Source organism: Trichosurus vulpecula, chromosome X (assembly GCF_011100635.1).
Source record: "Trichosurus vulpecula isolate mTriVul1 chromosome X, mTriVul1.pri, whole genome shotgun sequence".
Classification (NCBI taxonomy): Eukaryota; Metazoa; Chordata; class Mammalia; order Diprotodontia; family Phalangeridae; genus Trichosurus; species Trichosurus vulpecula.
Genome location: NC_050582.1, coordinates 44,274,073 through 44,291,053, shown reverse-complemented (window position 1 = coordinate 44,291,053; position 16,981 = coordinate 44,274,073). Strand labels below are relative to the sequence as shown.

General features: G+C 41.3%; 1 protein-coding gene across 1 annotated transcript; it reads right to left on the bottom strand.

The window, feature by feature from the left end:
* Nucleotides 1-2,689: 2,689 nt before the first annotated feature.
* LOC118832527 (olfactory receptor 1019-like) lies at nt 2,690-3,628 on the bottom strand. The gene has a single exon (XM_036739822.1). The coding sequence runs from the start codon at nt 3,626-3,628 to the stop codon at nt 2,690-2,692; it is 939 nt and encodes a 312-aa protein (XP_036595717.1).
* Nucleotides 3,629-16,981: the final 13,353 nt, after the last annotated feature.

Sequence of the window (16,981 nt, the reverse complement as noted above, 5' to 3'; positions counted from 1 at the left end):
GTCATTTTCTTTTTCTATCATCTTTGCTAATGTGATAGAACTTCAGACTTGCTTTAATTTGCATTTTCTAATTTGGCTAGACATTTGGAATATTTTTCACAGGGCTTTAGGTAGTCCATTTATTCCTCTTCTTTCCAGTGTTTTTAGAACAGTAACAGGTGTTGAATTTTGTCAATCATCTTTTCAGTATCTATTGATATAATATGTGGTTTTTATTATTTTTACTATTATGTTTATAATTTTTCTGATATTGAACTAACCCTGAATTCCTATATAATAGGACCTACTAATAGTATATAATATTTTCATATATTGTTTTACCCTGTTTGCTAATATTTTATTTAATATTTTGCATCAATATTCATTAGGAATATTGATCTAAGGTTTTCTTCCCCTGCTTTCTCTCTCTTGCTTAGATATCAAAGCCCTATTTGTATCAGAGAAAGAGTTTGGAAGAGTCCTTTCTTGTCCGACTTTTAGGAATAGTTTATATAATATTAGAATTCATTTTTTTCTTCAAATGTTTGATAGAATTTACTTGTAAATCTTTCTGGTCCTGGAATTTTTTTCTTTGGGAGTTCAGTGTATTCTGTTAATGTGGGTATTTTATATTTTGGTAAATATTCAGCCCCTTCAGCTAAGTTACCAGTTTTAATGGCATATATCTGACAAAATAATTTGATAGTTTCTTTTATTTCCTCTGTTGTGAATACAAATACTTTGGTCCCCTCCCCACAATAGACTAGTTGTTTATCTGTTTTATTCTCACCTTCCTCAAAATCTCCTCATTTTATTTCTCACTTTAATGTGGATGATTGTTTTAGGATTTTATTTTGCTTTCAACTTTTAAAATCTCCTTTTTGATTTTCAGAATTTCTGTTTGGTACTGATTTGGGGAAATTTTGGTAACTTTTCTAGTTTTTTTTATTTGTATGTTCCATTCATGAATTTGTTTTTTTTTCTTTGTTGTTGATGAATATATTGAGAGAGATAAATTTTTCCTTAAGGAACGCTTTGGCTGCATCTCATAAATTTTGGTATGTTGTCTCATTATTGTCATTATCCTCAATGAAATTATTGATTGTTTCTATGATTTATCCTTTGACTACTCCCTGGTCTTCACTCAGTCCAAGGTATTTCTTCATTGTGTTTGGTATTTTCTTCTGTTTACTCATATCTCTAGTTTTTCAACTTGGGGCTTTTGCTTAGGTTAAATTCTACTCTAGTACTCCTGGCTAGTGGGCCTAGGCCCTGCTTGAAGCCTGAATTTGGAGGATGACTTGGCCCTGCCTTCTGCAGGTATTGTTTGGTCTTGTCTCTTGCTGTGATTTGGGCTAGATAGTGGGTTTGGTCAGGGCTATCTGGATACATGAGCTGTGTAAATACTGGAATAGCCCTGTATCCTGCTGTGGATGAGGTCTCTGGATTGCCTTATGCCAAACACTGCTCTAGCCTCTTCCCTGCTGCAGATTGGGTCCTTGCATCACTCTGTGCTGGGTGCTGCTCTGGCCCTATCTCCTGTTAAGAAACCAAGATGTTGTGTACTTCTGCCTTCCACCTACCCTAGTTTATCTGCCTTCCATGCCTCTGCAGGATTCTGGCAGTCTTTTGGGCAGACCTGAATTATGTAGAAGAGTTTACAGCTAATTCTCTTTGCTTTTCTTTATAATTGTTTCTTCTGGCACATTTTTAGCACTTTACTGAAGTGTTTGTGGGGGGTCTGGGCTCCTCTAAGTCCTAACACATTGTCATGTTCCCATAATTCCCCTGGGGAGTCTGAGTCTTAATGCCTTCCTTATGCGATAATACTGTTATTGGGGAGCAATGATGAGGACACTCTGATTAGGTCTTTGAATGGCAAATTAGTGAACTCTCTATAATCTTCACAAGGGGAAATTGAATGCCAGGAGGATGCAATTAGATCTAAATTTCATGTAGTGAGATTAATCACAACAGTGACTGCCAGTGTTAAGAAGTGGGTCTATGATAACAAACAATCTACTGCCAGAGTTGTACTTGAAGCATTTCCACCATCGATTATCTGTCATAGAATCACAGATTTAGAGCTTAAAGGGACCTCAGAGGTCATTTAGTCTAACTCCTTAATTTTACAGAAGAGGAAACTGAGGCATGGGGGGAGGGTAAAGTGACCTGCCCAAGATCACATAGTAAGTGTCTGAGGTCGAATTTGAACCCAATTCCTCTGACCCTAGAATCAGTGCTCCCCTGTAGCAAACTGCCATTCTGAACTTAATTTGCAATAACACAGCCTTCAGCATTACCTAGGGCCACCTCCATAGCATGACAAGGTAGCAGAAGATACCTTTTTTGATTAGGGCTGGATAAAAATTAGGCTAGGGAATTAAAACAAATAATATTATCACAAACTAAATATCACCTCATTTGTCTGAAGTAATTTGTATGTCCTTATTAATTTTGATGAATTTTCTTTGCTGTAGCAAATGGGATAGGGTTTAGTAGGTGGTCTATTAGGACTTTTGCCCCTCACACCTAAAAGGTTTGAGAACTACTGCTTTACACAGAGAAAATTAACCACAAAACTACAACCTCCCCTTCCTTTCCCTATCTCAGAAACCCAGGCCCTCTTTATGAGCTTTACTTCTTAGAGATCTATTCTTGACGACGTGCACGGGCATCTAAACAAAAAGAGAATGGAGCCCAGATCTTCCTAGTGCTGAGTCAAGCCCGAAGCTAAAACTTTACACAGGGTATCCTTTACCTCCTTGTTCCTCAGACTATAGATAATGGGGTTCAACATGGGAATAATCACAGTGTAGAGGACAGAGACCACACGGTCCTGGTTCAAGGAGTAACTAGACGTGGGCCGTAAGTACATAAAGATAATGGTCCCATAGAACAGACTTACGGCAGTCAGATGGGAGGCACAAGTGGAGAAGGCTTTGCGCTTGCCCTCAGTTGATCGGATTCTGAGGATAGCAATGATAATAAACATATAGGAGACCATGATGATGCACAAGGAACTCATCTGAATGAAACCTCCAAAAGCAAAGACTAGGAGCTCACAGACATGGGTGTCAGAGCAGGACAAAGCTAACAGCGGGGGAATGTCACAGAAGAAGCTATTTATGATGTTGGAGTCGCAGAAGTCAAGGAGGAAAGTCGAGGTGGTCAAGGTCACTGAGTTGATCACACCAGCCACATAGCATACAATCACCAAAAGGATACAAACCTTCAGGGACACAGTGACAGAATAGAGCAAGGGACTGCAGATGGCAACGTAACGGTCATATGCCATGGAGGCCAAGAGGTAGCATTCGGCTGAGGCAAAAATGACGAAGAGGCTCATTTGGGCCACACATGCTGAAAAACCAATGACCTTGTGCTCTGACAAGAAGTCAGCCAGCATCTTTGGGACTGTGACAGAGGAGTAGCAGAAGTCAAGGAAAGACAAGTTGGTGAGGAAGAAGTACATGGGAGTGTGGAGGCGGGGGTTGATCCGAATCAGGGTGATTAAACCCAGGTTCCCTGCCACAGTAATTGAATAAATAACAAGGAATACACCAAAAAGGGGACCCTCCCAAGTAGTGCCTTCTATGATTCCCAAGAAGACAAATTCCATTGGGGATGTTCGGTTCCCTTTCTTCATGGTCCCTGCTTAAGAGAGAGTAATGGTATTGGTGAGAATGGAGGCAAATGGAGCTCTGTTAAGATAGAACAAACTCCCCAAAGTAAGCCATGGGTGCCCTTCCTCCATGCTGACCTCCTTCTCCCCTAACTCCTGGCCTGGGCCATCTCAGAACTTATCCAGGTAGTTGTTTGCATAGCTTGGATGAGATGGAAGTCCTTCCAGTGAGATAAAGGACCGTCACACCTCATCGTTGACCCTGCCACTGCATCCTAAGACCCTCTTGGCCTTGCCATGTGTTCTCCCTCTATATTCCACAGAACCTCGGTACTCTCATCTGATGTACTGACCCCCTCAAGACCCCTGAGCCTTGCCATCTGCCCCTTTGCTCTTACGCTTCTGTGCTTTTACTCTCACCCCAATTAGAGCGTGAGCCCCTCGAGAGCAGGAATTGTCTCTTTTTCCTATTTGTAGCCCCAGCTTTTAGCATAATAATTAGCACATAGTAAACACTTAAATACTTCTAAAATTTATTTCATTCATTAGATGTGAACTGAACCTGAGATTTCATTGGAATATGGAGTTCTTAAGTGAGAAAACTACCCATGCCAAGACAGGTAGGCACCTGCAATATATAGTCTTAAAGAGTTGCCTGAGGCCCTGAATAGTGTGACCAGTCACACAACCAGCATGTGTCAGAGGCAGTACTTGAACCCAGGGCTTCTTGGTTCTGAAATCAGCTTGCTACCAATTACACCCTGCTGCCTCTCTGGAGAGCATCATCGATCCATAGGACTGGAAGCTGAAAGGGACCTTAAAGACCAAGTAGTCCAACCCTACAATTTGTCATATGGGGAAACAGAGGATCAGAGAGGGAAAAGATCTGCCCAAGACACATAGAAAAATCACAATTAGAATGTCAACACTAGAAGAGATCATAAAGACCTTCTTGTCCAACTCCCTCAATTTATAAATGAAGAAACTGAGGCCCAGAGAGGGAAGGTGATTTATCAAAGCCCATATTACAAGTTAGTCTCGGAGGTGGGATTAGAACCCAGATCTCGCAATTCTTAGTCCAAAACATTTCCCATACTGACTTGTACTCTTGTTTTCTCTTCTTCATAAATCCAAGCCCCTTACCTCCTTCAGAATTGCACTCAAATGCCACCATCTTTAAGCAGCCTATCCTGATTGCTCCTCTTCATTAACCACCTGTTAATTAGCCTATCTGATGCTCTCTCAAGACCGAGGATTCATGATTTATATAGCTACTTGTTCACATATCCCTACTTTCTCTGTAAATATGACCTTACTGGTTTCTACCTCTACCTCCTCAGAGTCCAAAATCTTTGAGAATAGGCACAGTATTTGGCTATTCTGGATACTGAGAGAGTAGAAGTGGAAATAAGTGGAAACAAGACATTGTCTTTGCTTTTCATCAAACTCATGTTATGCTAAGGGATAGTGGTCAGGGAGTGGGGAGAGAGATGCCAACAGAGTTGCCCATAAAACACAGCATTACCTGAGATGTTCCCTAGCAAGGTACAAAGTACTACATAAGGGTCCAGGGAGGCTGTGACCAATCAAGGGAGATCATGGAAGGCTTCAAGGAGAATGTGGCATTTCATAAAATTTCAGAGGTGGAGGAGACCTCAGAAGCCATATAGTTTTCAACCCAGACCTGAAAAGAAATTCTCTACCATAGACCAGACAGGTAGTAGGTCTTGAAGACCTCCAGTGATGGGAAAATTGTTCCCTCGTGAGGCAGCCCATTCCACTCTGAGATCAGCTCTAATTGTTAGGAAGGTTTTCTTAATAAGGTTAAATTTTCCTTTCTGCAAATCTCACTCCCTGCTCCTAATTCTTACCCCTGGGGCCAACTAAAGCAAATTTAATCTTTCTTCAATGTGACAGCCCTTTAAGTACATTAAGACGTTTGTCTTGAAGGAGGTTCCTCCCACAATGGTCTCAGAGAAACTGGGAAGACTTCAATGAACTGATGCAGAGTGAAATGAGCAGAATCAGAACAATTTCTGTAACAACAACACTTTAAAGACAACCAGCTTCAAAAGATTTAAGGTGTCTGATCAGTGCAATGGCCAACCATGATGCCGTAGAACTGATGAAGCATGCTACCCACCTCCTGGAGAGAGGGGATGAACTCAAGATGCAGATTGAGACATACATTTTTGAATACAGCTAAGATGGGAATTGGTTTTGCTTGGTTGTGAATATTTGTTTGCAAGGGTTTTCTTTGCAAGGGGGGAAGGAGAGATGAGAATGAGAAAAAAGCAAATCTTATTAATTGAAAAACGATAAAATTTAAGTAAAAAAAGAAGACCCCTTTCCCATCTTCTCTTTTCCAGGCTAAATAGCTCCAATTTCTCCAATACATCCTCAAATAGTGCAGACTTTTATCCCTTCACTGTCTTGCTTGCTCTCCTCTGGGCACTCTCCATATTATCAATGTCCTTGTTAAAATGGAGATCCTAAAACTGAGGAGGTAGCCTGACCACAGTAGAATAATGGAACTATCATCTCCTTATTCCTGGCCACCATACCTCTAGATGCAGTCTATGGTCATATTAGCTTTTTTGAACTGCTATATTACACCAGTGGCTCATGTTGAGCTTGTTGTCCGCTAGAGACCCCAGATCTTTTTCAGACAAAATTTTGGCTAGCCATTTTGTCCTTGAGAAGTTTATTTTTTGAACCCAAAAGTAAGATTTTATATTTCTCTCTATTAAGTTTCATCTCATTAAATTTGGCCTGACATTTTAGCCTGGTGAGAAGTCGTTGCATCCTAACTCTGTCATCCAATATATTAGTTATCTTTCCCAATTTTGTGTCATTTAGAAATTTGGTGAGCATACATTTAGCTGAGTCATTGACAAAATGTTAAGCAGCACAGGACTGAGCAGAGGACTGAGCACAGAACAGATCTGTGGGGCACTCCACCAAAGACATCCTCCTAGGTTGACACCCAACCATTGATGACTACTTCTATTCGAATTGATCTTTAAAGGATATAAAGGAATTCAACAGACAAAGATGTGGGTGGAGGGTATCCCAGACATAAGGAAAGACATAGAGGTGGGAAATCACATTGGATGGTAATGGACCATAGAGGTGAGCAGTTTGGCAGGAGCATACTATAATTAGGATGTATGTGATATGAGATAAGGCTGGAAATGATCCACATTCTTTTTTATATTCTGTGCTCTGTTCTACCTGGCAAATGCCCCAGAAAAGTTTCTGCCCATTGAAAGTTCAAGGTTCAAGTGGGCTAACAGTAATGACCTTGTAGCCTATAGGCCTGGGTTTCAAACCTGACTCTGCCACTATTAGTCACGTGATCTGTCATCTTGGACAAACCACAACTTCCTGACCTCAGTTTACTTCTTGGTAAAATAGAACTAATCCTGCCTGTCCTTCCTACTTCCCAATGCTGTGGCAAAGATCAAATTGAGATAGTTTATATGAAAGAATTGCTTTAGGAAGGAATAAATGGAAAAGCATTGATGACGATGATGATGATGATGATGATGGTGATGACGATGATGATGATGTAGTTCCTGGTGATTATTATTATGAAATGTTGGTAACTGACTCAGGCTACTGTTACTCAGTCTTCACAAGGAAAAGTGTGAGTGAGCCAGGTCAACCCTGAGTTCTGGGTTGGAGCCTTGTTGTCTTTGGACATCCAGCTCATGACCACGAATGGGAGGAGGAAGGGTAGGCAGCTGTTTCCAGAGTGTGACTTGAGGGGATATCTAGAAGGGATCTCTTATTCCCTAATCATCTGCAAGCCATGTGCCATTCATCCAGCATGGGATCAGGGCTGCCCTTCTCAGTGTCACCTGACTGCTCACCCCATATAGCCACAGGGTTGCCAAATCTTGTCACTTCTGTCTTCATATCTGCCCCACTCTCTTCACTCAAACAGCCACCACCCTGATAATCTGTGCCCTCATCAACCTCACCCTCACTTACAGTAGCCTCCTATTGTATTGGGGCCATTCTGATCCATTTTCTGAGCAAATGCCAAAGAAGTATTTGACGTCTCCAAGTATTTAGAAGGCTGATATACGATTTTCCTAAAGCTCAGGTCTGACCATATCACTCCCCTACTCGATAAACTCCAGTAACTCCTTATTACTTCAAGGATCAAATATAAAACTGTTTAACATTTAAAGCCCTTCATGACCTGGCCCCAACCCATTTTTCCAGCCTTATGCATTACTCCTCCCCATACATAAGTACTGTGCTCCAGCCACACTGGCCTCTCTGCTCCCCACAAATGACATTCCATCTTCTATCTCCATGCCTTTTCATTGGCTCTCCCCCATGTCTGGTACACACTTCCTCCTTACCTCTGCCTCTGAGAACCCCTGGTTTCTTCCAACACTCTCTACCCAAACACCACCCTCTACATGAAGCCTCTCCTAATGTCTGCAGCTGCTAATGCCTTCTTCCTAAAGTTTCCCTGTATGTAGTTGGTACATATCTATGGAGGTACATGATGTCTCCCCTGGCTAGATTGTAAGATCATAGATTGCCCTTGAGAGTAGAGACTGCTTCCCTATTTCCCTCACATTCCCAGAGCCTAACACAATGCCTGCATTTAGTAGGTGCTTAATAAATGCTTATCGATTGATCTCAAAGGCTTTTAGTCCTCCAGAGCCTCCTATCCAAGTATAAAACCACCTGGGAGGGGTATTTAGTACAATATGGGCCAACAACTCAGAGCATGTGTTCTAACACCAGTGGTGTACTATATTGCCCCCTTCTGGCTGCCCCTATGAACTTTCCTCTTCTTTTTGATACCTCTAGAATGCTATGTTCTCTACTTTTTTTGTCTTATCTCTCTATTAGACTGTGGGTGCCATAACAATAGGGACTGATATCTCCTCGGAGACCTAGCACAAATCTCTGTACGTGATTTTGTTGTTCAGTCATGTCCAAGTATCCATGACCCCATTTGGGGTTTCCTTAGCAGAGATACTGAAGTGGTTTGCCATTTCCTTCTCCAGCTCATTTTCCAAATGAGGAAACTGAGGCTAACAGGGTCGAGTGACTTGCCCAGGGCCTGAGGCTGGATTTGAACTCACAAAGATGAATCTTCCTGACTTCAGGCCCGGCATGCTATCCCCTGTGTCAACTAGCTACCCCAAAAGAAAGTATACTCATGTGAATAAATTCAGGTACCCAAGGATAGTAGCCTGGAGTCAGGAAGACCTGAATTCAAATCCAGCCTCAGGCATGGGGATATAACTGTGTGACCCTGAGCAAGTCACTTCACCTCTCTGAGCCTCAGTCTCTGCCTTGGTAAAATGAGGATGATAATACTTGCAACGAGGAAATCACTTTGAAAACCTTAAAACCCTATAATTGTGTGAACTGTTACCATTTCTCCCCTTCTCCCTATTCCCCACCCTGGGCCATTGTTAGCATTGCACATGGTAGGTGCTTAATAAATCTTTTACGGATGATGAAGAGAAGTAGCCCTCTCCACTTTTCTAGTCTGTCTGTGTCTCTAGAAGAGGAAAAAGACCCAGGTTCAAATCCTAGCTTGGATACTCCAAAGTGACATATACCCTTGGACAAATCAGATTTCCTCCACAAACCTCCATTTGTTCTCCTGTAAAGTGAAGAAAATAATTATCTTGCTAACATTAAAGCTCTACTAAGGTCATTCTAGTTATCAGTAGTAGCTAACAGCATAAGCTAGGATAAGCTAGAAGAGAATCTCCATGCCTTTTATTGCTAGGAAAAGAAGCAACCCTGATAGGAAGCACGAAGGGGGTCAATTTTGCCCTAGGCACTGTGTGTTGCCATCACAGAGGTCTTGCCCTGGATGGATAAATCTACCAGCTCAAACCAGGGCTCTTCCAGTTTCTCAGAATGGAAACCACTTCGCTGAGGTCAGAGGAGTCCCAGAACTTTTGGCCCACCTGCTTTCTCTAGTCTTTGCCAAATGTGACAGTCTTTAAGAACACAAGGCTAGGCATTTGCTACCATGCTTAAAAAGGCCCAGAATCCCTTGGTTCTGGTTCTCCTGCTGCCAAACTCAGCTCTTAACCTCTCCATGCCTCAATGGAAAGGTTTCAGAACTGCCATAGCTCAAAGAATTTCTCACTGGGTTGCTGGCTCTCTATTGAGGAGCATTACTACAGTTAGCTAGGACAGTCCTTGAAATGTTAGACATGCAACCCTTCCCTGGACCCACATTCAAAGCCTGGTAGCACCCGCCTGAGTCTGGCCCTACTCAACAGAAAACATTGGGAAAAGATGAGATTGGTGACTGAGGCTATCCTCCATTGACCATCAGATCTATATTTTTAAACAGTCAAGGGGGACAATGGAGTAAAGGGGTGTTAATAAGTCTTGCTTATTCAAGACCATGTTAACTGATAATTGAGATCCGGTGTGATATTACTGGAGAGAATATGGGACTTACGGTCCAGTCTATGATTTACAATCCATTGATGGGGCTTAATTGACTCCGAGGGTTGGAAGAAATCTCAGAGGCCATCTAATCCAATCCAGACTTAACCAAGAATGTCATTTAAGGATTGATAGATTTTGAGTAATGGGTAGGTCACTACTTCTTAAGGCAACCCATGTCACTTTGAGCTAACTCTTATTCTTGGGAAGTTTTGCCTTAAATCAAACTGAAATTTGTCTCTCTACTTCTACCCATTGCTTCTAGTTCTGTCCTCTCCTACACAAGGGAGGGCCCTTCAAGTATTGGACACAGTTATTAAGTCCCCGTTTCCCCCTCCTTGGGGCAAATGTCCCTAATCCCTCCACTTATTCGTCATATGACTTGGTTTGGAGTGTCCTCACCAGCCTTCTCTGGCTGCTCTTCATTCTGTTAATGTTTTTTTCTAACATGGCCAGAACAGAACCCAGAGGCTCCCAAAGGCTCTGCCAGCAGTGTTGAAGTCTGCCAAGTCCTACCAAGTTAGAAAGATTTTAAATACGGACCCAGGGTTGAGTTGTGTGTCCAGCATTCAAGAACCAGCCTAGCTAAGTATGATAAGACTCATCACCAGAGAGGTGGCAACTCTAGGAGAGACCTTTTGGGCCACAGCACTTCTGAAACCAGTCCTCTGATGCATCATGAGCAGAAGACAACAGGACCACCACTTCCTCTGTCCCGGACCATGTGCTTTTAGGAATGCAAATTAGGTTTGTGTTAGCTTGTTTTTAACTGCCATATCACACTGTTTGGCTTTGAGGCCATTAAAGCCAGCCCCCTTTGCCCCCCCCCAAGCCTTTGCACATGATTTCTTTCCTAGTAGATCTCCAATTATGCCTTGCTGACAGGCTCAGTCTCTTACAAATGATTTTACTCCATGCTGGTAATCCTGAAATTTTGTGCATCATACATCCAAACACACACGCGCGCACGCGCGCACGCACACACACACACACACACACACACACACACACACACAGTCAATTATATTTCTGGAAAGGAATTTGCACTCAAATTACTGATGCTTGACTTACCTCTGCCCCAAGTCATGCACAATGATATCCAGAATCACAGAATCTCAGGGTTAGAAGGAATCTGAGCCCACCTAGTCCAATCCATACCTGAATAAGAATCCCCTCCATAGTTTATCAGGCAAGTGGGCATGAAGCCTTTGCATGAAGTCCTCCAGTAATGGGGAGCTCCCTACCTTCTGAGTTAGTCTACTCTGTTTGTGGGTGGCCATAGCTGTTTGGAAATTTTTCATTAAACCCCATCTCAACCTCCACAATTGTACCCAAGACAACAGAATCAGTGTTTATAGAGACAGGGATCTGAGATCATCTAGTCCAGGCGTTCTTCACCTCTTTTGTGTCATGGACCCTTTAACCATCTGGGTAAACCTAGAGATGGACCCCCTTGTAGAATAATGTTTTTAAATGCATAGGATCACAAAGGAAATGAAAGGTTAGTGAAAGTGAAGCTCAAATTATTTTTCCCATCCAGGTTCATGAAGTTCCTGAAACCTATACATGGATGCAGGGTCCATGGGCCCCAGGTTAAGAACTCCTGATCTACTTCAATCTTTTATTTCTTTTGGGGGGGGAAGGGCAATTGGGGTTAAGTGACTTGCCCAAGGTCACACAGCTAGTACATGTGTCAAGTGTCTGAGGCCAGATTTGAACTCAGGTCCTCCTGACTCTAGGGCCTGTGCTCTACTCACTGCGCCACCTAGCTGCCCCCCAATCTTTTATTTCACAGATGAGGAAACTGAGGCCCAGAGAAGCGAAGGAAGGAAGTTGCCCATGATCACTCAGGTAGAGCCAGTAATATTGTCCAGGTCAAATTTGACATTTTCTATGGAAAATAACAACAAAGGAAACCAACCCTAACATTTAACCCTAACATTTAACCCTAAATTTCAACATCTCTGGATGCCCACTATAAAGGGTGAAGCATTACTTTTTACAGGGGGTGAAAGAATCCTTATCACAATAGCTCATGTGCAGCTTGCAAAGTATTTTTATTCACAAGGTTCGACACTCCCGTAAGGATGGCACTGCTAGTGTCATTCTCCTCATTTTTGTTATTCAGTCGTGTCCAACTCCATTTGGGGTTTTCTTGGTGAAGATACTGGTTTTTCCATTTCCTTCTCCAGCTTATTTTACAGATGAGGAAACAGAGGCAAATAAGGTTAAGTGATTTGCTCAGGGTTATATAAGTGACCACACAGTAAGTGTCTGAGGCTGGATTTGAACTCATGTCCTCCTGACTCCAGGGCCAGCGCTCTAACCACTAGCTGCCCTAGCAGCATTTTACAGATAGGATATTGGAGGCTCCAAGAGGGGAAGTAACACCTGGCTAGTAACTGTTTTGAAGGTTAGGCTCAAACCCAGGTCTTTTGGCTCTTTTTATTCAATCGGCAAGCTCTAATTTGTTGGTCTTTTTTCTGCTACCATGTCCCCATCTCACCTTCCCCCAGAGGAAAGAGCAACAGTACCTTACATATATTTCTTAAGTTGCTGGTGGATATGCCAAGGCCTCAATAATCTGCTTTTAAAAACTGCCTTAAAAACAAACAAACAGGCTTTAAGATGTCAAATACCAATTGAACAATTGTTCCCGGACTTACAAATCTCCTCTGGGAAAGGCCAAATGCCCAGGAAAAATGAGACAACGGATGAAGGTCTTAGTGATCTGTTCTCAAGGCAAAATAAGCCAAGCCAGGCCGACTGAAGCGATGCGTGCCGGGCTGCCTTTCTCCTGGCCTAAAACAGCAGTCCTCTGGTCTCCCTAGGAGGCAAAGACACTTCTTCCTATTCATTGGCATTTATACACAGACATTTCCCCAGTGCCTGGGGAGCCACAGAGGTCTTCCCAGCTTCCTAGGCCCAGGGAGCTGGATCCCTGAGAAGCATCAAAGGCTTCCAAGAAAAGAGGCAATTAAGTCTCCCTTCCCTTCCCTCCCCTCCCCACTCCACCCTTCTGCCACACTGAGTTAATTGCATAAAAAAATGGAGCTTCCTCTTCATCCCTGCCCCCCCCCCCCCCGCCCCAAACAAACAAACAGAAAACCTTCCCACAGGAAAAAGCTGGATTGACAGAATATATGATAATAGGGATGGAGGCTGCCCTGATAGCTTGGCACCAAATGTGAAAAACCAGTTTGCTAAACAAATTAACAGCGTAATCAAGATGGAGAGGGAGGAACGTTAACTCACCTTAAAGCTGAATGCAAACTATTGAAACAACATGATGTATTAGACCAAGAGTTCTTAACCTTTTCTGTGTCCTGGATGCCTGGAGCAGTCTTATCTATGGACTTCTCAGAATTGTGCTTGTAAATGAATGCAATAAAAAAACATAAGAGACCAATTATATCGAGATGTGGTCATACATATACATGTATATATTTAATACACACACACACATATATATATATATATATATATAAAGTTAACAGACCCTAGGTTCCAAATATCAGTTTCTAATACATTGATTTGGAGTGAGAAGATCTGGATTTGAATACTGATTCTCTATGGCTTTGGGTAAATTGCTTCATCTCTGGGTCTCATTTCATCTCTTCTGTGAAATGCAAGCAAAGGAGGCAGACTAAGTAATTTCTAAAGTCCCTTCCAGGCCTAAATGCTATGGGGCCTGGTCCTTTTTGTTAAGTACATTTAAAAACAATTTAGTGTATCTAATTGGCATATAAGATATGTACTAATTACAGATAATCCTTACTGAATAAGAGCCATTCTTCAATTGATAAATTATAAAAGGACACAAACAGGTAGTTTTCAAATGAAAAAATCCAAGCTATCAACAGCCATATGTAAAAATGCTCCAAATTACAAATAGAGAAATTCAAATTAAAATAACTGAGTTTCGCTTCACATTCATCAGATTGCCAAAGATGACAAAGAAAATGACAAATGTTGGAGCGGCTGCTGGCAAACAGGCACATTAATGCACTGTTGGTGGAGCTGGGAATTGATCCAGCCATTCTGGAAAGCCATTTGGAACTAGGCCCAAAAAGTCACTAAACTGCATACCCTTTGACCCAGTGCTGTTACTACTAGATTTATACTCTAAGGAGAACAAAGAAAAAAGAAAAGGATCGATATGTACGAAAATATTAGTGATAGCTATTTTGTAGTAGAAAAGAATCAGAAGCTAAGGGCCTACCTATCAATTGAGGAATGGCTAAAGAAATTATGGTATATGAATGTAATGGAATACTATTGTATTGTAATGTAGGATGAAAGGGATGGTTTCAGAAAAACCTGGGAAGACTTGTATGAACTAATGCAGGGGGAAGTGAGCAAAGCCAGAAGAACAATTTATTCAATAACAATTTGTAACGATACAATAACAATTTGTAAGGACAAACAACTTTGAAATATCTAAGAACTTTGTTTAATTCAGTGACCAACCACCATCCCAGAAGACTGATGATAAAACATGTTACCCAATTCCTGTCAGAGAAGTGATGACCCAAAAAGCAGAATGAGATATAAAATTTTGGATATAGCCAATGTGGGCATTGTTTTTCGCTTGATTATGCATATTTGTTACCACAATTTTCTTTTTCCTTTTTATTTTTCCAGTGGAGGGTTGGGAGGGAAAGAAAATTAATTCCTGTTCACTTAAAAATAATATAAAATAAAAGTTACATTTTTAAATCAAAATTATACTCCTGAGAGGCAGATTGGCGTAGTAAATGGAGAGCCAGGAGGATCCAAGTTGAAATCTTGCTTCTGATATATACGGGGTGTGTGACTCCGGGCAAAATACTTAACCTCTCAGTGCTCTAAACTCTCTAAGACCATAAGTTGCACAGAAAGTGACAACTTGCATTTGGAGAGGGAGTTTCTTCATCTGGGAGCTCCTTATATCCAGAAAGTCACAGGTCTAGTCCCTATCCCTAATCTTTAAAACATCTGTACTGGGGAAAGCTTTCTTGGTCTTTTTTTTTGCTTGTCACCAGATGGCAGATCCAATTTTACTGAAATGCAGTTAAGAGTAGTGGGTGGATGTTGCTGGATGGAGGATTTGGGCTAAATGTAAGGAAAAACTTCCTAACAGTTCGAGCTGACTCCATTACCTTGTGTGTCAGCTCTGCCTCCCCAAATCTGTGCCATCTGCAAAGCTGATAAGCCTTCATGTTAAATAGCACAGGACCAAGCACAGATCCCTGGAGCTCTCCTTCCAAGTGGACACCAGAACATTACTGATTACTTTTTGAGTCCAGTCATTCAATATGTTCCAAATCTGTTGAATTATAGCATAGGTCACATCTCTTCATCTTTTCAGATGCTTTGCTAAATATAAGTAAATTATATCCATTCATTTCCCCTATCCTATCAGCTTAGAAACCCTGTCAGAAAAGGAAATAATGTTAGTTGGGCATGTCTTAATGCTTCTTTTCTTATTGTTCACTAGCTACCTATTTAAAGATTTCATTTAGAATTTTCCCAAGGATTAATGTTGAGTTCACCAGCCCAAAGCTTACAGATTCCATTCTTTTCTTTTTAATTGGGACCCCACATGAGCCCATCTCCATTACTGTACCTATAACTTTAATTCTCCATGATCTTTCAAATATCACTTAAAGGATTTCTAATTCATCTTTTTAAAATCAATTTAGTTTAATTTTTAACATTTTTTTTATTTTGAGTTCCAAATTCTCTCCCTCCTTCCAGCTTCTCTGCCACCTGCTGAGAAGGCAAGCAATATGATACTCATTATACAAATGAAGTCATGCAAAATATATTTCTATATTAGCTATATCACCAAAAAGGCAAGAAAAATAAAATGTAAAACAATATGCTTCAAATTATGTTCAGAGTTCACCGGTTTTCTCTGAGGTGGACAGCATTTTTCATCACGAGTCCTTTGGAATTGTCTTAGATCATTGTATTGATCAGAGTAGCTGTCTTTCGCAGTTGATCATCATACAGTATTGCTATTACTGTGTATGATGTTCTACTGGCTCTGCTCACTTCACTTTGCATCAGTTCATATAAGTCTTCTCAGGTTTTTCTGAAACCATTCTCCTCATCATTTTTTATAGCACAATAGGATTCCATCATAATCATATGCCTTCTGATTCATTTTGATGTGAGGAAGGAGAGATCATTGTCAGATAGTGGCATCAGGCAAAAACCCTCATGAAAGAGGTGGACTTTGAATGTATACTAACTTTAGATAATGCTTTAAAGTTTATAGACTACTTTCCTTACAAGGTAAGTATTACATGTATTGTGATCCCCATTTTGCAGAAGAGAAACTTAAGGTTGAGAGAAGTTCAGTGGATTGCCCAAGATAACACAGCTGCTCTGAGGAGGAGGAAACAGCTACTTGTCCTTCATGGAATGGTCCAGTAGAGCAACATAAGCTTTCAGGTAAGAGGTTACCTAGTAAGAGTCACATGAAGGAGAGATGAATAGTAGTGGCTGGTGACTCCTTGCTGAGGCAGCTATTTGTTGACCTGGTAACAACAGAGAGGTCTATTGTCTTCCTGGGGCATCAATATAAGGTACATCAGATTTTCCAAAGACTAGTCAAAATGACTGACTGCTGTTCATTTCTTGTGATTCAGGTGGGCACACATGATAAAGCCAGAAGGAATCTTGAAAGTATTGTCAAATATTGCAAAGTATATTACAAAGTCTTGAGCAATGATATAAACCTTCCAGGGGCATGGGTGTTGTTTTCATTACCAAAGCTCATTGAAGAGTTTCAGAGAAAAGTTGATTTGGGGAGTTAATAGCTATCTGTTTAAGAAGCTAGTATGGGAGAGTAGAGACTTAGGTTTCTGGTCTGTGACTTAAAATATCAGAATTATAGGTTTGGGGCCAGGTGTGGAGTGTGCCAAAGAAAGGCTAGTG

Bases quoted from the DNA above. Each gene is read 5' to 3' on its own strand.
- LOC118832527 (XM_036739822.1), bottom strand. From the start codon at position 3,628: ATGAAGAAAGGGAACCGAACATCCCCAATGGAATTTGTCTTCTTGGGA.